Source organism: Tetrao urogallus (genome assembly GCF_951394365.1).
Source record: "Tetrao urogallus genome assembly, chromosome: 11".
Lineage (NCBI taxonomy): Eukaryota > Metazoa > Chordata > Aves > Galliformes > Phasianidae > Tetrao > Tetrao urogallus.
The window spans coordinates 16,268,676-16,292,227 of record NC_136824.1 but is presented as its reverse complement, the minus strand read 5'-3'; the positions used below and the strand labels follow the sequence as shown (position 1 = coordinate 16,292,227).

Here is a 23,552-nt window from a genome sequence, read left to right as displayed (position 1 = left end):
TAAACTAGAAAACAAAACACAAACTACTCAGTCCAATATGAGAGCATGTGTATGTGTGTATAATACTGTAAAAGTAGTCACACATTAGAGGTATATAATTGGAACAGCATTTTCCTTCATGAACCTGCTATTATTGAGGCAGTGACAAGGTTTCCATTTCTTTGTTTTCTGCGCTCTTTAAAGAATGGCATTGCCACATTTTGTGAACCGTAATACTGCACAAGCAGAAGCTTGTTGCTATCAGGTAAGGAGTAATAATACTAGTGCAAACAGGTGCAGAGAATTCCTCCAGTTTTGGGATGAACTAGTTACATAACAGACAGGCCAGGCATTTTCTTCAAAACCACACATGTGCATCTTTCCCACTCAGACATACATCCTTTTCTGTCTTGGTCTTCTTATTACAAGGGTGGGTGGGGGAGAGCCACCAGCTCATGTGGTATTGATCACAGGCATGATTTCTTGACTGATTTCCTACTAATAATATGAACATTTTATATCAAGTCAAGGAACAATAAATGTGTCAAGCATCAAGAAAGTGACAATAATACTGATTTAAAATATTCAGTAAAAAGAGAAAGATTCTCTTCTGAGATGTAAGTCCAGGAAGGAACAGGAATGAACTTAATACTGTACCATTACTTGATCATCACAGAATGCACTCCCAGATGACAAAGAACAAGTGGTTATTGCTCTCTGTTCATCCAAAGCTGTGATAGGCAGTTTATTTAGGTAAGTGCTTGACATACCAGAAGTTGTCAGGTCAGTTCTCACTATACTGTCCCCCCTTAGCTTATTTCTTTAAAAGGAAATTTTTTAAAAAGAGGAATAAAGGAAAAAAGGCAAGAAGAAAATCTCAGCAGGCTAACCCTCATCTTCTCTCAGCTCTGTGGGGAGAAATTTGTATTGCTGTTGGCGGATCTGAGCAAGTTTTTTCCTTGCCTCTTCCAGCTCTCTTTCCTTCTTCAACATTTCTTCTTGGGCTGCAATGATCTAGAAAAAGAAGCATTGATTATGACAGACATGAATGCAGTCTGTAAAACAACTTTTCTATGACACTAGTTTCACACTGGCTGTAAGCATTTTCCAGAGTAGTTTCAACGACTTCAGTAGGAACTGCTCGAATGATTTCCAGGTTCCAACAAGAAGGGTACTTTATTCCCTCTTGTTTCTTATAGAGAACTTAAAAAGTAGACTCTACCAGCAGTTTTACCATACACCCATGTTCGATTTTACAGTGCTATGCTTCTCCACAGCCCTGAACGAGGGGATAGCAAAAATTGGATATTCATTTTTCCAGGTATTCATAGTACTTTTCTGCATCTTGAAATGTAAGAAAAGAAAAGACAGTACCATGGACACACAGAAATAACAAGTTTCAGTACATTTTAAATGGTAACAACAGCACATGCTGATCCATATTCACAGCATTGAATTCAGAAGCTACTATAACCTCAGACCCTTGGAATCTATTATTTTCTCATATTAAGCTTAGGGTAATGAAATTCCCATCAGTTCTTATCTCTTACTATCTTTGCCTTTGATGATGACACATATGCAAAACTGGTGTTTCAGTAAGACTACGGGATATTTCAAGTGCCTTGTAGAGGCTTGAAAGAACCATTAATTTAATTTGGAAAAAAAAAAAGACATTGTACTATTGCAGCTGCTTTTATGGTAAAAGCTCAGTGAAGAGATGCAGTCATGCTATATTATTTCACTTTGCTGCTGTCAGTGGTTACCTACAGTGAGTCATCAAGCAACTCACAGATTTCTAGGTAGCTTTGTCTAGTTTGCAATACAGCATATGGACATTGTAACACTATGCTGCTTCTCCATGAGACAGTTTTTCTCTGCTACAGTTTTTCACAATTGTACCAACCTGAGCAATGCCACCCACAAATTTTGTTTTGACCACAACGTCGTCATCTTCTGCTTTTCCAAAAGCTGCTTTTTGGGCTGCCCTGACAAGATTGTCTGATGCTCTCTTGACAGCATTCCCTGCGGCCTTGGGAAAAGACAAAAGAAATTTGGTAATAATAAAAAAGGTGTAATTGTAACATCAGTTCTTCTGACCACCAAAACTGAAACATCTTTGCTTAACTATGCAAGAACTGGTTGTCCTTCCTTTTTCTTTGTTTCCATGAAAAGCAAATTAATCTTCAAAAATCGGTGCTTTGGTCAAAATCCGTCTTCCTTAATAGAGCTAAAAAGTGAAGTTGCACACAGAAGTGTAAATTGAATCTTCCATATACCACTGGCAGTTATTTAAACTGCCCCCATAAGTCACATTTCATATTTCAATATTTTATATTTCAAAGATTTGACCTATCCCACCTCCTTGGTTCTTACTGGAATCCTTCTTCCCACCTCTCCATCACCAGTAATTGAACAGAGGCAAGAAATCTCTCGCCTGATGAGGATTTACAGCTGAGAGGTATCATGGATTACTCATTCTGAGAGACTCCCTGAGAGACTGAGCTATGTGTTCTACTCAGTTGTACATAAAAATACTGAAAAGTGGATCAATAAATGTATTTCAAGGAAAGAAACAACTTCACAGAATGGGATAGGCCACCATTCAAAGATATTTCCACCTCCTGAGCAGAAGAAACAACTGTGAAGAATTTAGTAGAGATACCAGAAGGAACATGTTACCTAGACTCCTGTAGCAATGGGCCAAATCAGCATTCATGGGAAATGCAGTTCAAATGTCTGCTCACAAACCTTGCTGTTGTTTGTAGGGGTAGGAAAGAAAAACATAATACACTCAAACCAAACCCATTGACTAGGCTATATGAAAATACCTGTGCTAAGGGCAAAGCTGGCTGAAAAATCATAGTAGATCTGGCAAATCCACCAGTAAAAATATCTGAGATATCTCAACTAAATGGTTTAGCTATGATAAAGGACCCTGTTTCCAAGCACAAACTGCTTTTCCCTTCATTATTCATTTTGGGACAAATGCAACACTTGCTAAAGTGGCAAAGTTCAATTTCAGTCAGTGCTTGGGCTTCTTTCCATATTCCCTTCCAATGTTTCACATTCCATGTCTATTTAATAATATTTGCCTACAGTGACTGAGTACCCTGAATTTCCTGACAGAGCTGAGAAAACATGGTCTCTAGTACATGATTTTGTTCTTCTTTGTTCTCTTTGTTCTGCATTTAAAATTCATTCAGACTTATCTCAAAGTTTGGATATAAAAATGAAGACTGAATTACAGTCAGAACTATCTACCAGCTCTGATACCTCCCACCAAAGACCCATGACAAGTCAATCCATATGAATTCACTTTATAGCACTAAATCTCATCATCTAAACTAAATCACCTCATCTCCAAGGTTAACATTAAGATGCCACTACTGTCTCCAAAAACAAACATTTCATATATTCCTACATTTTCTACTCCAAAGTACTTAACCCACCCCAAGACGTTATCAGTTTCCGTTGCTCAGATACTCAATTACATGTATTTCTATGAGACTTGATTCAGTCTATCCATACACCAATTGTTATAGTGAGTGTCCATTAGTAACACCTCTGGAAATAACAAAAAAGGGGAAATTCCACTATCACCAAAGTTTCTCTATGTTGATGATGTGAAAAAAAGGAGCTGAAGTACTTCTTACATCCCAAACTGAACCTGCAAGACTGAACTCAGAAAAGGCTGCAGTTATTTTTAAAATGAATACCCTTAAAACAGTAGACTTTATTCCTCGTAACTCAGTGCTAATTCAGTAGAAGTTCATACAAACTCAACATGAAGTGATGCGTAATGCAAAAGGAAACAATTTTCATTCAAAAATGTTACGATAGACGATAGTTGAGATATCGCTTCAGTGATTCTTTTTCTTTATTTCCTTTTTTTTTTTTTTGGTCTGATGATGATTCACCATCTTAGAAACATTCTGCTTATAATTGATGCTGCTTGCCTCTTTTTCAAAAGAAATCTAACCACAAGCCTAGCTGGCAGCACTGAAGTGATTACTTTGTTGAACATATACGTATAATCTTGCAGAAGTCAGAAAATATACTTGTGCAACTGACTTAAGCATGCTTAACAGTTTGCAGGCTGTTTGCAAGGAGTCTGAGTACAGAACAGCTGCAGAAAAACTCACTATATTCAGTTGCCACAAAAATGCACACAGTAAACATTCTCAGCTGGTGTATTCCTGAGATTGACCTTGAGGATGAGCCTATTGATACTGCATCTAAACCAGGGCAAGGCACAGACTGGTAACTACTTGCATTTCTCAGCATCATTCAAAAACGAAGAATAAAACAAGCAGTGAACTGAGTTTCAGCTCCTGCCGAATAATGCCAAATGCACCATCACTTGATCTTTGATGAACGGTAGTTTCCCCCTAGAATCCTACAAAGAAGAAAAATTGGACTGAAGTCTGAAAACACAGAAAACTTCCTAACATTTTGGATTTGTCCATGCAATATTAAAAGTGTGTACAGTGCTCTACTATGGGTTTTTGGTAATAAAGAAACAAGTACCTGTAGCCTCCTCATGGCTTCAGAGTCATGATCAGCCTTCACTTTGCAAGCCACAAGCAATTGTGCTGTCGAAGCTGCGACTTGTTTTGCAGATGAGATGAGCTTCTCCTCACTAGCGTGGCCTTGTACTGAAGCATTCGCTGCTTCACAAAGATTGCTGGTTGCAGCTGCCACCATTCGGGCCTAGGAGTTGATAAAGAAAGTCTCTGCGTATTGTCACAGGATTTGGTTTCTTTAGAGAAGGTGGTACCTTCACTAATACTTTGAAGTCCAACATAAAAGAGAAGTAGTTACTCACAGCGGAAATAAGTCCCTGAGACCACTGTCCATCATCAGCTGCATTCGCAGGGATTGCTCCAACCTGCAACAACAGTTCAGAGATTACTTACAGTGAAACAGAAAATACAACTGTTTTGTCTTAGATTTAGGCATGCAACAAATAGTGGAAAAAGGAGAACCTGGAGCTGTGACTGTGCACAGTACATAACACAGAGTCCACCTGAAAGTTAGTAGTCAGCAAAAGTGCTTTCAGCTTGAACTGTCCCATCCCTGATTCACATTTAGAAATCCCAGAATAGTATCTGTTGCATTGCAACAATTGCACAATTAGTGACCTTTAATACAAGTTATTTCTGTCTCTACCACACATTTACATTATTTCTGAATCTCTTCTGATCGTAGCATTAGGAAAGGTACAAAATAGAATGTGTATCCATATGGATGCCCTCTAACTGCCTTCATGTTTAATAGTGATATTTGAGGAAAGCATCCCATTTTTCTTCTTAGTTTAATCATCGAAGAGTTCATGGCATCAGCAGTACTGGCAACAATCAAGAAACAATTTTCTTTCCACTTCAGGTGAAATAAAAAAAATTCTTACCAGCAAGTAGGAAATTTATGTGGGACAAGAATGTGCCTGGTTCACAGCTATCCATATATCCCACCACTTCCAGACCAGTCAAAAGGTCAGTGAGAAATCTAAGCCAACAGTAATTACCACCTACTGTTCAGCACTGAAGCACTAGATATGCAGCAGATCAAATTTGTCCTTCCTCCTACATACTGGAGCCCACATGCCTCAGAAAGTTTCTTGCAAAAGCAAAATGCTTCCCCCAGTATCAACAATGAAATCCTCCCACCTGACACACTGAAGCCATTCACTATGGGCAAGAATTTGGTCAATCATTGCAGAAGGAATCACTTCCTGTACACCTGGCTGTACTTCTATGGAGGTACAGGCCACCACAGGTGTCTGAAGATACCCAAAAGTGACAATTATCTAAAAACTAATAATCAGTAAAGACCGAGAAGAGAGAAAGAACGTGACGTTGGGCTTCACTGTATCAGAATTATCTTAATGGCCTTATTTATTTGTGAATCATAATGAGAGGAACTTGCACAAACAATTCTGAAGTTTTTGGGTTTTTTTTCCCCATTACGTTTTCATTTTAGTTGGGGCTAATTTCTTCCTTTACACATCCTAGCCACATTCACTGGCACAAGAGAACAGATTCCCCATGGAGGCAGGCAGCTAACATTTAAAGCCATTCACTGCAAAAATTTGTGACCTTTCAGCCTCTATAGAATAATAAGGAATAGAACAAAACAGCTATATATTCAGATGCCATTTTGATGCTTTCCCTGTTGCAATTTATCCTTTTTACCCACCTTTCCCTGTGCCACCAGTTCTCTCTGTGCTGCTGAAGCTGACTTCACAAGCGCGCTGGTAGCAGCTGCAATGGATTTAGCTGCTTCCAAGATCTGTTCTTCAAAATCCAGAGTCTCATCTGCTTGCTATAACCAAGAAAAAAACAATGTCACACATTATCCACAAGAAAACAGTTGCATCTGCAAGATCAAGAACATATGCAAGAAGCGACAAAATCTTGAAGCACAGGAGTAGATTCAAAAAAAGGTGCAACATTTTCTGCAAAGGAATTTCACATGGTCCACAGCTAAGAATTAACATAAGTGAACTTAAATACTAAGGTGCAGCCGTGGTTGATCCATGTGAAATTGAAGATCACACAAGATAAATCAAGAATTGTCCTCAACTTTCTAATAAACTACACTCCACTGGGCATACTCGAAATTCCATTCAGAAAAGTCTGAAAAGACTTTTCTATGCCTTCACACATCAAAATTATCTTTACAGCACTACAATACCGGCTTCCAGAATCGCTAAATCAGATGGAGCGTTTTCTAAATATTTAAAGACATAAGACATTAAAAAAGAACAGTGGTAGGTGTATATTGTCTCATACGCCTGTACAAAGAAATGTTACACAGACACCAAGCAAATGAATGGGTTCAGCAGCTTTTGGTAAGAGCTGATATTACACAGAGAGCAGCACGGTGCAGCAGTCTGGTTCAGTGGTCTTGAAGATACAAAGTTCCAAAGATCTGTATGGAATGCTTAAATCATCCAAACCTGTCTTTCCACAAGCAGGTGTAAATATATCAAACCTTCCTAATGAGGTTTCTAACTTGTTAAAGACAAATCTCATGTGCCATAAAAACAACTTACTTGACTTTCTAACCATTTAGGCATATACAAAAATTGTTTATCCATTTAAGCATGCACACTAGTTTCTAAACAGTTAACAAAATAAATAAGTGACCTATTTTTAATATATATATGTATAAAATAAACTAGTGTAATTTCTTAACTGTGATCCAATCACAAGCCTCCCAGAATCCAACAGAGCAGCACTGCTGGATATGATACCACAACAGACCACCTTGGGACACACGAGGCTTTTGAAGTACAGATTGTTTTTTTTTCCAACTTACGCAGCCACCACATTCTTGTGTCATGCAATAACTTTAGGAATATGAGCAATGTGTCTGAGTTAGAAAATTGGGCACTCCATTTGCCAGGCTAAATGCACACATCTGCTTTTAAGGCAAGATTTGTCCTCCGGTTGCTACCATTTGATTAAATAATAGTCATTAAAAAACCAAGTAATTATAATTATTTACAAAATAGCATAAAGCAATGCTCAATCCTACAGCATTTCATATCATTGCTACCATACAAACTAAAACAAATACAGGAGATGAAACTGTAGTGTCCATGAACAGCATAAAATCTGAAAATTAAAAACTGACGCAGAGATGAAATTGCTTGGCACTTAATTTCTTATTAGGAAGAGCCACCTAGTGCAAAGAAAAAGATTTGTCTTGCTAATCACATCAACTGAAGTGCATGTCTTCATAAAATGAACAACTCACATTCCATCTAAATTCTTGTCTACGCCTGCAAATGTAAAATCACAAACACTGTTATATCTAAATAGTAACGATATTGACCTTCTCAAACCTCCAACACCTACATTTCCTGTCTTTGCACAACTCCTTCTACTTACAGAAAAAAGGAAAAAAAAACTATTCACATTTGATCTACCATATGAAGAGTTTATTTTTGAACTGGCTTTAACTATACTCAAACTGTAGTATTTCTGATGAGTTTTCATTTTTTCTAAGAATGCCTTATTTTCTAGTCCTTCCCTTCAGCATTTTCAAGTATGACACCTAAGGGGTGGACATGTATGCCTGAGATGGAGTAGAAGGAATGCTTAGACAGCACCATGGCTGTGTTTACTTTCCTGTAACTACCTAAAAACTTTCCTCAGCTATAGGGACATGTAGAAGTCCAAGACTAAGCACACAGTAAAGAGCCCTACAAGAAATGTCATTTTTCTGCTTAGCCTCATTAAAGACTGTGTCAAGGTAGGTTCATGCTCATCAATAGTGCTTTCACAGCTTGTGTCACTTCACAGCCTTTATGAACAAAGTCACAAACAAATGATGCGATAGCAGAAAAGTTTATGTTGTAATATTTTGAGTTACGTTAGAGAGCTATTTGTTACTTCTTTAGAAAATCAGACCTGTGAGACCAGTGATTAATCTTTCCTTCTTCAGATAGCCATCAAAAGACAGCGCTGCTTCTTCCATAAGTTTAAGCTAATAAGCTATTATTGACTACGCATGGGTGTAAGTGGATTGGAAGATGAGGTCACCAGAACAGACAAGCCAAAACTGTTAGGCTAGCTACAAAGTTTGCAGTATAAAAACGTTGATTATGCCATTAAAAAGAATATAATTTGTTTCTGTACTTTTTTTTTTTACCTGTTTTCTACTAATCTCCTTTATTAGGGGTGGCATAAATGAAGTCAGGGTTAATAACAAATAAACCCCAATGTCTCTGCTAAACATTAAAAAAAATTACGAAAGACAAACCATTTTCTTTCCAAGTAGCTCTCACCTTCTATTCCATAAAGAGGAAATCTATATGGATAAGTTAGTGCACTGAGCCATGAAAAACACAATAACCATTTCAGAGAAAGTCAGCTCTTGGCATAGCTGCTCCTTGCTACCATGAAAGGCCTTACACAACTTATAAGTCCCTCAAAGAGGAGCATGATAATGATAGAGGAGCACTTTGTAGATATATTTAAAATCAAATTTGATTATGAGTCTGCAATAAGTCTTCTAAGCCTGCTTGAGAGTGAATGTACTCCTTCACATTGCCTTCTACTATGTTAAAACCCCCGGAGACAGGGCAGGACACTGTAGGAATATGTTTGATATATAGTTGGATTAAATAACAACCTAATATATCAAACATATCACACAGAGTCCTGCAGAAAAAGACATCCAGATTTGATTCATCTTGGGGAAAAAAAGGATAAACTGCTGAAAGCTAGCAGCAGGGAACTCTTATTGACTACTAAAGACTCTTGTGTTTGAAGGCATATGCCTACACAGAAGCATGAAGAGCATACCAACAGAACAGTGTGCATACTGCAATGCTCTCTGCTGTTGTATCTTGTCTACAGCACCACTTTCCTTAGTATTCTTTTTTCAGTATTAACAAAGCATATTGTTTTAATTACATAATCTTTTTTTTTTTTTTTTTTTTCTCCTGCAAAGCATCAGAAATTTTAGGAGTCTGTTATTTTACAGCCAGGTTCGTATTTACAGAATGAGGGGCAAGAGGTGGCTGCATGGGACAATTGGTGCAAAAATACTAAGAGGAAACAGGAAAAAAATAATTAAAAAATATAAAAGTACAAAAAAATTTAAGATAGTGGAACAAATTAGAAAAAAAAAAACCCCCTACCTTCAACCAATGAAGTTCTCTTTAGAGATAACAGACAAACTGGAAAAAACAAAGATGAAAATTTCAAGTCTAAAAGAAGCTCACCCAAAAATAGAGAATCAGCCACCAATTAACAATGAAGAAGATGGTGGGTTTCCTGCAGGCAGGTTATTCTAAAATAATCAACAAAGGACTTCTCTGCCAGTCTACCTAATGATGATTATTACTAACCAAAGGAAGATACTGGACTAGCTGGGCCAGCTATCTGTTCCATTGTAGAAGATAGCTACTACTGCTGCATTTCTTGCACTAAGCATAAGTAAAATCTATTCTATCAACCCTATTACCTAGCTTAGGTATTCACACTGCAACACCATGTATGTTGTCAAAGACTTGAGCATCAAAAAGACAGGGGCTGTTCAGTGCATGCAGTCCTGCTCTCAGAAGACACTAGATAACACCGGTCTTGTCCAAAATTTAACTCTTCAACAGGAAAACTGATATTTGAGCTGCTCTGCAATCTTCTCATATCTTTGATGTACATTACAACTCATATTGTGAAAGAGATTAAACACCGAAGTACAGACTGGAAGGTTGTTAGATTTCCAAATTAAGCAAAGTATGAATTTTATTTTACGAAAATGACAAATAAGCAGACCAATGAATCACAGAGAGGCTGGATGCTCAAATTAACATATTAAATGAGGAGCAGGTGTGGGATCTGTATTCACTAGAAAATTACAATGACCCTGAAGTGGCTTAGATATTGGAAAGAAACTGCTCCATGGTAACCAGGCAACACACACATGCTATTGTGCAGTCAGTGTATAGAAAAGGTGATGGAGGACTCTTCCTCTCCTCCAACTGCCCGTGTCCTCTGCTCTGCAGAATCTCATTATAAGGAACCATTTTTTCTTTGTAAACAAAATGGATGCACTTGTTAAAAAACGCAGACAAAGAGCACTTCTTTTTCATGAACGAATTTGTTCCTGTCACCAAATGGGGAAAAAAAAGGTCCTCAAAGAATTATTTCATCTCATGAGCCTGAATGGCAGGATACCACTCTGTGCTGAAAACAAAAATTCCAAACAATTCTTGAGAGCCTGCTTTTTAGAAAGATTTTTCATTAGCTTTAGAAAACAGTTTTATACCTACAAAGCAGCTTAAGCAGGAAAGTAGACGTAGTCCTTCCTGAATTAAATTATACAAAGCTAAAGTGTAATTTCATTTTAAAGATAGAATTATATTCAACAGTTATTTCTTCTAATGCCTGTCCCTGATTCCACATTGGCAAGAGGTAGCAATTCTTGGTGATCCAGTCACATGAACCATGCAAACAGACAGAAGTAACAGCTGTGTCATACATTCCCACTGTATCACTCATGAAGGCAGTTGACCTTATTTTATGTAATATATTCAGACAGGTTTGGAATTAACCTGGCAAGATGCAACACTACCTGCTATCATAGAGAACTGTAATTCATTTTTCTTCAGGAAAACTGAAGAAAAAGGGTGATACGACATATGTGATTTGATACCAAAGCATTTACTCTTTTAGCATGGAATAAAACATTATGCTTTTAAACATAGAAAATTCTGAAGCTCTTGCATTCTGTTCAATCCTTTCTATGTTGTTTCTGCTGCTGCTTTATCCCATTATGTTGCACATGTTCAGATGAGAACAAAAACTCCTCACAGGGGAGCAAGTGAGAATGACTTCATAACAGTAAAATAAGTTTGGAAACAAAGCTAAGTAATCAATAGTAATTATACAGTAACACAAGCATTTGTAATCCTTGGCTTTTCTTTCTTTGCTTGCTCATGTCTTGCACTTGACTTGCTCCCTAAAAGCATCTTTTTAACCTTTTCCTTCAGAGGTAAGTCCTACCTTGTGCTGTATCTAGTGGTACTGAGACAGATGCAAATTTCTGATGGTCATGGACAGTAACAAACAGCAAGTCAACATATAGGCTACATACATTATCTACCTTATTACCTCCAAAGAAACAATTGGGACAGACACTCACCTTTGGCTTGGCTCTTGGTTTCAGCTGCTCTAACTTCTTTGCTGCAGCCTCAATTGATGCTGCAGCTCCCAATAGCTCTGTCTCTGCAATGACTGTTGGGTCTTCTGGATCCACCCACTCTGTCCCTGAAATTAATGGAAAGGAAGACAATAACTTCAGTGCCTCTAAGCCTGCCATTCAAACTGGGTGATTTACAATCGCATTTCAAGTGTCAAATACAGAATGCATTCTGTAGAATGCTCCTTTTAAATAACACAATGGAACAAAATGCTGTAATTTACGCTGAGTGTAATATTGTTCACAAAAAGGTATTTAGCAGGAATATTCTGTTAAGAAAGTAATTTAAGAACTGCATAATCAAAGCAGCTGGGAACAAAACTATCACTCAGTTTTCAGATAGCTGAGCTCTTATTAAGTCCTTGACCAAATCTGTGAGGTAGAGTGAGAAATCTAAGAGAGCGGTAAAGATGACACGTTACAGACAACAGCCAATCAGGCACAGCACGCTTCAGAGTCTCTTTTTTGGCACTGGTTAGAGGTGAAGCTGGTATTGAATGAAGAAAGTGTGGGTTTTGACAATGTGTTTGTAATGCACTGGAGAAACGGCCAATACCAGGTTCTGTAATACAATCAAAGGTCGTCTTTGCTGTAGTTGAGTTTTTGCCATTACTCTCAGCTAAAAGACATTTTGTAGGCCTACAGAGTGAATGCTTGGCTGGAGATCATCTTAAATATTTACAAATTATCAGTGCACCCTTACTTTCAATTTCATAACATTATTCTCCAATGACAAGATATAGAAAGCATCCATGTTCTTGACTGAGGGAAGCAATGAAAGTCAAAAGTAACATCAGCTTGGGGGAAGAGAAGAAAAGCAGAAAGAAAACTTCTGAGACCAAAAACAACAAGGGGAGAAAGTGGCATCACAGGCCTTCCAGTGCCTCAAGGGGGCCTACAGGGAAGCTAAGGAGAGACTTTTTACAAGGGCATGTTGCAACAGGACTAGGGACAACAGTTTTAAACTAGGAGATTTAGACTAGATATTAAGAAGAAATTCTTTACTGTGAAGGTGGTGAGACACCAGAACAGATTGTGGATGCCTCCTCCCTGGAAGCATTCAAGGCCAGGCTGGCTGGATGGGGCTTTGAGCGACCTGGGCTAGAGGGAGGTGTCCCTGCCTATAGGAGGGGGGTTAGAACTACATAATCTTAAATCCCTTCCAACCCAAACTGGATTCTATGAAAAAGAATGGGAAGAAGTATACAAAAGACAAAGGAAGACTGAGCTACAACGTTTGCTTTATTTTTTCAATCTCATAAGGACTTGTAATACTTACTGAAATTTGATACAAGTTTGAGAGAACCTTACAATAAAATATCAACTAAAACAGTAACCACTATTAAAGAAGAATGGATAGGAAGACATTGGCACTTTGCATCAAGAATAGCATAACCTATTCCTGATTCACGGAACACAAGAAAAAATACAAAAAAACTTGAATGCTTATGGGTTCACACTGAGTATAAAAGAAGGCAGTTTCTACTATGGATGACTGAATCACAGGGGACTACAAAATGTCCTGTTCTGACTTACGATGTGCTGGCAGAAATTTAAATACATGGCTTTGTAATTCCAGGGAGCTATGTCTCATGTGGCTAGTATTCTCTCTGTCTCTCCCCTCTGGATATACATACATAAATATAAATACACATACACATAAAATATGAAACATCAGAACATTACCTGAGACAATTTCTCTGCTTAATTGGTGTACAAGATGAAGGAATTCTTTATTACACCCTAACTTTGGCCACAAAAGCAGGGAAAAAAATAACAGCAGCATACAGAAATACAGATAAATCCAAACTTGCAAAACGTAGGAATTCCTCTCTCAAAAAACAAAACAAACAAACAAAAAAAACCACCTTTAACAACAAAGGTGAAAACATTAACAATCAAAATCAGTTAGGAGATAATTCTATCACGGGTCAATAAACCTAGTAATAGCCAAAAACCATTTTACTTTAAATGAAGAAACTAATAAAGAAAAAAATCCCTATAGGCAAAATGTAAAAAAGGAATTAAAAAAAAAAAAGAACAAGTGTAGTTTGATTTTAATGAATATGAATTAAAGATCCAGAAATTACTGGCTATAGATGTCTCCCTTCTTAAAACCAGTTGGAGAATGAAAGGGACTGTTACATGAAATAGAGTAAAAAAAAAAAAAAATTAAGACCTAGAGGAATAATAAAACATAGGTGGGAATTAATAATTTATTTCTTATGACAAGTATCACATTCCAAGGAACATCTATTGATTCAAGCAAGAGTTAACTGAGGAAATCACCGTATATATACTGCAGAGAATATGAGGTAAATGATTACAGCATTCATAGAATCACGAAATCACAGAATGGCCTGAGTAGAAAAGGAGCACAATGCTCATCTAGCTCCAACCCCCTGCTGTGTGCAGGGTCACCAACCAGCAGCCCAGGCTGCCCAGAGCCACATCCAGCCTGGCCTTGAATGCCTGCAGGGATGGGGCATCCACAGCCTCCTTGGGCAACCAGTGCATCACTGCCCTCTGTGTGAAAAACTTCCTCCTCATATCTAACCAAAACCTCCCATCTCAGTTTAAAACATCCCCCCTTGTCCTATTGCTATCCACCCTTGTGTGAACAGCTGTTCCCCCCCTCCTGTTTATACGCTCCCTTTAAGTACTGGAAGGCCACAATGAAGTCTCCCTGGAGCCTTCTCTTCTCCAAGCTAAACAATCCCAGTTCCCTCAACCATTCCTCATAGGAGAGGTGCTCCAGCCCTCTGATCATCTTAGCAGCCCTAAGATTCTCTGATCTATCTTAGGAAACAATGATTGTATGAATTTACTATAAACCTTTTTGGAAAAGCAGGACTGAAAAAACATGATTTCACTTTTTCATTCAAAGTCTTTTTCTGTAACAGTCAACAAACAATGAAATTAGAATGCTTGTATACCTTTTGATGGCTGTGAATGCTTGCTTAGAGTGAAGTTTCCTGTTAATCTTGTATTAGATACGCTTTAACAGTAGCAGTCTAATTTGCATGCATATATATATAATATGCATTTCCCTACCTTTTTATGATTACTTCTCTGAAAATGTAATTCATCTTATTTAAAAAGAAAAATGTTAGAATTGTTATCCTAGGAGTTTGCACACATCATTTTCTTGGTATTTGAGAAAATACCACAAATCTAAGAACAGCAAACTTCAACTAAGCAATGGAATTCCCTACACTGAGTGCTGAATTTAAGCTTGTCTGCAAGCTGCTCAATCCTGAAGAGTTCAGGAAATCATCCAGACCAGGATTTCTGAAGTCTCATTGTTTGAGTAGCAAACTTTGCCAGAACAGGACCCACACAGAGGGCCATATGCACAGCATACCACAAGTTTGTCATTACTAGAAGCTGAGTATTAATTCAGCCAGATGATGACATCCCCTTTTATTTGAAGCTGTGAAGCACTTATCACCACAAAGGACGTATAGTGTGAGAACAAATAAGAGTGTAGGGAGAGGAACCAGCCATTCAACTACAGCCCAACTCCCAGTTCAGTAAAAATTCTATTAAATTTTGTTTTCTGCTACTGTGGTTCTTGAGTGCTATACTTGATGGTTCTACCTTCAAAGGCCACATGCTTTACAGATGATTTAGAACAAAGTAGATGAAATGAAGCAGGGTCAAACTGCCATTACAAACACTGTGGATATTTTTGCACAGATTATAATACTACAAGCTACACAAGAAATGCAAATTAATCATTAAAACTTTACTGGCAGGGTATGTACATCATACATACTCTGAACTTCAATAAATTTGTTCCTTGCTACACATGTACAAAAAATCACTGCCTTCTCTAACTGTAAACTAACATGGAAGTATCATCACTAAGATCATATTAATGATGTTACTGACTTGTACTCATGTGAATACTGGCAGAGAAATATGCTACCAAGACACATAGAACAGATTTAAAAGCGGCTTTGTTAACTTTTGGTTTTGGTCTAAAGTTTAAAAAAAAAAAAAAAAAAGAAAAAAAGAAAAAAAGATCATTTCTGGAGTAACAAGCACATTGTGCCAGTAACCAGGCTATCCAACTCACCCTTCATAGCTTCTGCTGACTGAATAAGCTCTGTAACAGCACCGGCAACCCGCTTGGAGAAAGCAGCCAACTGATGCTTTAGCTCTGGTGTTGGTTTTTGAAGGATCTAAAGAAAAAGATAAAACATAATATTTAATAATAGTAAGGTTCCAGGAACACTGGAATGTTCCCAAAAATTGCAGGAGAGTTGGACTAGATGGCCTTCAGTGGTCCCTCCAAACTCTAAGGATTCTATGATTCTAAAACACGATACTCTTTTTACAGTGAATCACTGTAAACCACCTGGATCACATCCAGGCTGCATCTTTGTCACAAGTCCAAGAGTTAGAACTCAGGGGAAAGAAGGCAAAAGTCCCTAGATCTAAAATCAGGTAATTTACTTGGTTTGAGGCTCCAAAAAAAGGTTGTGTTTTTTTCTTTTCACATACATTACAGGTCCTACTTCATTTATGAAGATAATCATGGATGCATTATGTGTGTTATGACTAATTGTAGACAGGTTCATGCAAATAGTCAAATGAAGTTACCATTCTACCCATTTTTTTTTTCCCCCAACACACACTGTTCTCTTCAATTTTGGTTATAATTTGGATCAAGGTCACTTTCCTAAGATTGCAAGAGTCTGGGAGGGGACAACATTCTGAGTTTTACTCTAAAGAAAGTAAAGAGGCTTAAGATAAGAAAGGCCTGTTTCTCTTGTAGAACAAAGCAGAAAGTGGAAAATAAAGAAGAATAAAGTTAGCAAAAATTGACAGAAGTCCTTGTCCTATTCTGGTATTCAATCTGAAACATTGCTGTGACCAACAGAAGACCAAATCCGAACAATTCCTTAAAGTACTTAAAAACTAAAAATATATGACATATCTAACGTTAAATTACATACTGCTATGCAGCTCTAGGAATCACGTTAACAAATTCAGTCTTTCATTGCTAGTGGCAAGCATAAACATAACTGTGGCTTCATGTCTATGCTCTGCATACCTTGAACAAGTTGATGTAATCGATTAGACATGACATTCTCAGCAGTAAGCCAGACTTGGATTTGCTAATCCAAGTTGCAAATTTCAGTTTCATATATTTCAATATGTCTGCTTAAAGTCATTTAAAAGAAATCTCTAGCAGTTCATGAAGCTGATTCAAATTACCTCCAGAAACTTCAATATCTCAAAAATCTTTGTTCTGACACAGATTATTGCTTTCTATAGTTGTAACAGCAACTGAAGAGCAATATGTTATTTGATAATTACTTATTGCCAAGAAAAAACAAATGAATACAGGATGCATGTGTTTGGATTTAAGTGGCTTTTTTTTTTTTTTTCCTCTCAGAACTTTGGGTGCATCACATCTGGTATGAATTGGAAAGCTCTGTGAAATGGTGCTAACTTGGGGTTTTGGGATGACATTGGTAAATGCCTCTTATTTTCCTGGAATCTGCAAAAGGCATGCGAAAGTGCTTTCATAATGTTCTCATAACGTCTTTGGTCTAGAGAAGTAGACTTTGTTTGTTTAATACATCTAATGCTTAGAGTGGGCTTAAAAGACCACTGAAATATCTTGCTTTAATTTCTTTTTTGGGAACCACTTTTAGACCAGCACCCTTACAACCTCCACAACTGCTTCAGAATTCAACCCATTCAGTTCTTCGAGACACCCTTCTGTCTCGTGGTTTGAGCTGAAGTGCTGAGTTTGCTCTAGATTGTTTTTCCTGAGTAACAAAACTGTTCATAAAATATGTTACTAACAGCCACTACAGAATCACAGAATCACAGAATCACCCGGGTTGGAAGGGACCTCAAGGATCATGTAGTTCCAACCCCCCTGCCTAGCAGGGCCACCAAACACACACATTTAGATCAGGTTGCCCAGGACCCCATCCAACCTGGCCTTGAACACATCCAAGGACGGGGCATCCACAACCTCCCTGGGCAGCCCGTTCCAGGGCCTAACCACTCTCCTTGTAAAGAACTTCCCCCTAACATCCAACCTAAATCTTCCCCCCTTCAACTTGGATCCATTTCCCCTAGTCCTGCTATTGTCAGCCCTTTTGAAGAGTTTACTCCCCTCCTGGGTGTAGGTTCCCTTCAGGTATTGATAGGGTGCAATGAGGTTGCCCTGCAGCCTTCTCTTCTCCAGGCTGAACAAGCCCAACTCCCTCAGCCTGTCCTCATAGGGGAGGTGCTCCAGCCCCCTGATCATCTTAGTCGCCCTCCTCTGGACCCTTTCCAAAATCTTCTATCTCTAGAAGAAGAGATTCTTCTTTTTGGAAGGGTCCAGCACGTGCATGCAGGCTCCTGCTTACCAGGAGGACATGTTCCAAGAGTTCCAGGTATCCCAGCGTACATTCTGTTCCAAAGCGCAGGGCTCTCTCTCGAACTTCTTGACTCACCTCCTGGTGATATGATGCTTGCTGAGGAGGAAAAACAACATCAGTGCTCCAAAAGTGCCCCAAGGAGGTCAGGGAAAGAGAAGGGAAGAGATTTCTCCTAAAACGCAGAAGACATTTGAACTTGAGAGCCAGCCATTTCTATCATAAACAGACAAGCAAACTGGGCTCAAAGAGGAGCACAGCTCCAGTTCTGAGAACAACACTGAAAATACATTTCTTATTAGTTCTTCTTTAGGCTTTCTCAGCAGTAATACTACTTCTTTTATCAGTGAAAAAGAAATAATCCTCTGAAGAACACTCTGAAAACAGAGGAGAATTTATGATGCATTTTAATGAAAATATTTATCTTGGAAAATATCTTGGGACTGGAATGGGCTCTCAGGTTGTACACACACTGTTCTACAGTGCAAGTTTGTGCCACCGTGGCTTTTCCCGTCTAGTATCAACAAAAATCAAAATCCTAAGTGCATTTTGCAACTCAAAAATGATGGATATTTACATCTTTCAGGTTAGAAATGTGCTAAAACTCTATTTTATTTTAAGGCTATGCAGTCAGTCTTGAAGGAAATAAAACAGAAATAGTCATCTGGTTCAGAATCAAAAGCACTGGATCCAGACCACTTTGTACCAATCAGAGTTCAAGTACCAGCCAAGAGTTTTCTAAAAGCCTTACATTTTATAAATACAATTCTATGTCACTGGGGACTTTTTTACTGAAGGTAAGTGCTGACTGTCGACAAGTAAAACTTCCAAGATTAACTAAAAATGAGCATTTCCTCTCACAGCACAGCCCCATCCACCCGCGCAGCTTTCTGTCTTTGATTAGGACTGCAGATTATCTCATTGCTTGTGTATTTTGAGTATTCTCTGCAAACCCTCCACATTCAGAACAAGTGCTCTCGTGAGCTGGACCTGCAACTTGTCTGCGGGCACCCTCTGCTGGGAAGTTCAAGATCAGCACAGCACACACAACAGATGATTTGTCACCATCAACTCCTCATCTTGTCAATAAACAATACGAAGGCAAAGGAGTTAACAAGATGGGATTCTCCCCACCTTCAGCATCCTTCAAACAAATTGCAAAGGTAATAAAAAATCCAGTACAGTTTACTCTTTATTTTCAAAATGGAGCAGAAGACTTCCCCAGTGTTCCTTATGAAGAAACTGTAAACACCATAAATTGTGCTTTGCATACATAACCAAGTCTGATATCAGAATACTTCTGGAAGCATTTTTGAGATTCGCTGAATCTTAAATCATTTACTTTGCAATAGTCTGATGACATTTCTGGAATCTAGAGATGTACTGATAGAAATCTCACTAGATCAGTTAGGACTTGTAACAGGAATTTTTACTTTCCCAGACATGCACACCAAGCCTGCCATCTTCAACTGAAAAATGTTTCTAAATATGTAGGAGACATATTTCCTTATGCCAAGGCTTCTCTCTGCTAACAACCCTTATTTCCTCTATATATGCTTTCAGACCAGACTGCTTAGATCTTGTCTTAGTTGGGTCTTGGGAACCTCCAAAAAGATGGAAAAGTTGCAAATTAGGATAGAAATCAGATTTTTGTTCCAATGACTAATTACCAGTGAAACATAGGTGGAACTTCTCTTAACTTTCAATTTTTTACTGTTGTGTTTTATCCTCCTGCTACACATTCTTCTAGAAGTTTCAGTTAACTGGATTCTGCCTAAGACATAATATGGAATAGTTCTTATATAATTAGCATTGTTGTTAAAATTTACTGTGAAAATTAGTTTTGTTAAGCATCTGAGGTTTGCACGTCGAGAGGGCAAAATCAAAATCTGAAGCCTGAAATGTATTCAAGAACTGTCAGACACTAAGAACTCCAACAAAATGAAGTCAAATAAGAAAATTTCATTCGGTAGTTTGTATAAATTCAGATTTAAGTTCTTATATAACTTGCACTTTTATATGATGATCTTTAAAAAACCCACAACACAATAAACCCTTCCATGTGGCCAGAATTAAGCTACAAGTAATCTGGGACTGACTTTGGCAGGGATGTGATGAAATAAAATTCCCACACGTCAGAGAGCACTATCATTTTCCTGCCAGCTTCCATACATGTGAAGGCAAAGCAAATAAATAGAATTTACAGACAAAGACATTTATTTCTGTAGGCTAAAAGGAATGGCTTTGTAAGGTCTTTGTAATCCCAACATTTTAAATTTATGCTTCGATCCTTTTTACGATCAGAGAAAAGATAAATGACTATTATGTCATTTATACAACATAACCATGGCCTCTTCTCCTCCAAGTTTTGCAGATCTGCTTCTGAAAGTTCTCTAGTTCAAGTTTAGAAAACAGGGTATCACTATTTTCATTGCAAATGCAAAACACGTTTTTGTAAACCACTAAAGAAACTGAGCAAACTGCTAGGTTTAGTAAGAGGAGAAAGAAGCAAATAGACCTGAATGGCTCCTTCCACTGGTGGATTCCTAGAAGTACTGAAATCATATTTCTGACCACAGCATGATTCTTATATTCTACCATCTGTATTCACCGCTTGTCTTCCAGTTAAATAAAAAGACTGAAAACAATGAAAATTCAGGTCATTTACAACCTCTCGTTTTCATAAAAACAAAACAGTCATCATTAGTGTTGTTTGTTTGTTTTAAGCACAGAACAATCCTCTGCTAGAAATGTTACCACATCACCTTATAATTATTATAACATTTAACTTTCTCATCTAGAAAGTAAAACACTAACAAAAAGAAAACTGAACAGAATCTGTAAGTGAAAGAGATGATTACAGAGGAGAAAAATAAAATACAGAGGGGAAAAAAATATATATCAGTCTTAGACATGGAAGCAATTCTTTACCTTACAAGCTGTTAGCATGTCAGCTACTGCTTTGCGGCTGAGATTTGCTGTAGCAATCACATCCTCCTGTCTGCATGAGTTCCCAGCTGCCACAGCTTTGGCTGTTGCCATGGTGATTCCTTTCGTCATCCGGATTGATTCTTCAGGTGATGATGTCTTTTCTGGAACCTCATTTGACTGAAACACCTTTAAGTGAAAGCAGGAGGAAAGCTTGATACCCACCCATCAAGTCAAAACAGAACAACTCAAACCGAGAAAAAGAGACAGCAACTGGATGCAGACTTCCATTAGCAGGAAATGAGAAACATATTCAGAGTACTTCAATATCATTCTCATTCGTTGTGAGCCTGGTCCTGATAAGCCTGCTTACCTACAGACAACAGAGAAACAACTACTGAGCCCCTGTTGCCAAAACCAGCACAGTGCAGGATAGCCAAAGAACATCGCTAAAATATGCAGATGTCTCTTAAAAGAATGGAGGAGGAGGAAAGAAAAATCATATTTTCTCTTATTCTACATTTAGTCTCCATTAGAATCATAGAGATCCCATTTTTCATAAGGACTTGCATGAAAATAGTTTAAATTCTGACAACACACAACACTTATGAATGGAAGACCACATTAACAGTTTTAAGATGTAGATAATACAAGATAGGAAACCTTACTTTGAGCTCATATTTCACATTTCCAAGTTTTACTCAATTTGCTTGCCATTCTTTTACTCTGCAGCAGCAATGCAGCCATCAGGAGATGTTTTCTGTACTACACACATTACAAACAACGCTTTGGGAGTACCTCTTCATCCTTAGCATGCTAGCGGCTACAGAACCCAAATGTCTTGACAGCCATTTGGCCTGGTCTATCCCATGCTCCTGATCAATCAACTTTTCACTTTCTCTCTTCAGAAATGGAAGCAATGTTAAAAAACAGTCTAATCAAATATGTGGATGACATTACTCAGTGTTGTTCAAATTCAGTCCCTGGAGTTCCAGGTCAAGTTTGAAACACTTTCCTAAGCTCATATGTGCCATTCTTGCTTCTTCTCTACGCCAATCCAGCACCCTGCTTTTCTCCCCACAGAAGAGATGACAGCAGCTCTACCACAGGCCCATTGCTTAGCAAAACTGACAAAAGGGAAAGGAGGAGGAATATTTCAAAGAGATACCAACTAGATTGAGAAAACACACACAATAACGTTTCAAATATAGACCTGACACATTTTAGAATTTATGCAAAAGAATGATGTTCGCTTTTAGTCATCCAGATTTTCATAAGGATACGTGACAGCGGCACGCACTAGAAACCACAGATCACCTAGATTAGAAAAGCTCCTCGAGATCAAGTTCAACCACCAACCTGATCTACCGAGTCCTAACACTAAACCAGGGCCATTACAGCCGCATCCACACATCTCTTAAATACCTCCAGGGAATGAGACTCCAACTCCTACATAGTCAGCTTAACTGCTCTCTGTGAAGAAATTCTTCCTACTATCCAATCTAAAACTCCCCCAGCATAACTTCAGACTATTTTCTTGCATCCTATCACACATCACTTGAAAAAATATACCAACACCCTCTCCTGGCTGCAACCTTCTCTCAGGTAGTTGTAGAGAGCAATAACGTCTCCTGTCAGTCTCCTTTTCTCCAGACTAAACAACCCCCATTCCCTCAGTTACTTCTCATAAGTCTTGCTTTCTAGTCCCTTCATCAGCACTGTTGCTCTTCTCTGCACATGGCTGGGCAACTCAATATCCTTGTACTGGAAGGCTTAAAACTGAACACAGCGTTTGAGGTGTGGTCTCATAAGTGCCAAGTACAGAGGGACAATTACTTCCCTGGTCCTGCCGGTCACATCATTTCTGATACAACCTGCTTTTCATAAACCCATGCTGGCTGCATCTGATCACTCCACTGTCCCATTTATGCCATGTGATGACATTCAAGATGACTTGCCCCATAAAATGCCCATGCCCTGCTATCAAACAGATTCTTCTGTAATCCCCGAGTTATCCTTCCTGCCCTTTGTGCAGATTGCAGACAAATTCGCTAACTTCCAGTCAAGGGGAACCTCTCTGGTTAGCCAGGACTGCTGGTTAATTATTGAAATTGTACACTCCATATCAGATACTAAACCACGAGCTTTTGCCACCTGCTGAAAATATCTGAATTCCCAACAGGTATACAAAATGTTAAGTTTCTTTTTGTTTTCATTTCCCTTCTTCCCCAGTAAAGACTAATTTCTTGCTCAAAAGAGCACTGTTCTCACCATGAAAAACAGATGCTTTCTGAAGCGCCTCTGAAAAGACAATACTATTCCAGGTGCAGTTACACTCTAAGTATTTTAATGCACACACAACATACAATGAAGTATTTCCCAATGAAGACATTGTCTATAGATATTTTTTTATAGATAGGTATGTTTATAGATATTTTTAAAATGCATTTTAGTCAAGGAAAGAGGGAAAGAAGAGCCTTATTCACAAACTAGCAAGTATTAATTTACATCACTGATCAGTGTACTAGCGGAAGAGTAACT

General features: G+C 38.2%; 1 protein-coding gene across 1 annotated transcript in view; it reads right to left on the bottom strand.

Annotated features, from left to right (window-relative positions):
- Positions 1–864: 864 nt before the first annotated feature.
- Positions 865–23,552, bottom strand: part of TLN2 (talin 2) — a gene marked incomplete at both ends in the record, with an annotated part of 86,611 nt that continues 63,923 nt past the window's right edge. The window contains 9 exons of the mRNA XM_079540742.1: positions 865–993; positions 1,883–2,008; positions 4,507–4,689; positions 4,805–4,867; positions 6,175–6,300; positions 11,638–11,762; positions 15,776–15,881; positions 18,075–18,182; positions 21,015–21,200. Of these exons, the coding sequence (XP_079396868.1) occupies positions 865–993; positions 1,883–2,008; positions 4,507–4,689; positions 4,805–4,867; positions 6,175–6,300; positions 11,638–11,762; positions 15,776–15,881; positions 18,075–18,182; positions 21,015–21,200 (1,152 nt within the window). The remainder of the gene's footprint in view (positions 994–1,882; positions 2,009–4,506; positions 4,690–4,804; positions 4,868–6,174; positions 6,301–11,637; positions 11,763–15,775; positions 15,882–18,074; positions 18,183–21,014; positions 21,201–23,552) is intronic.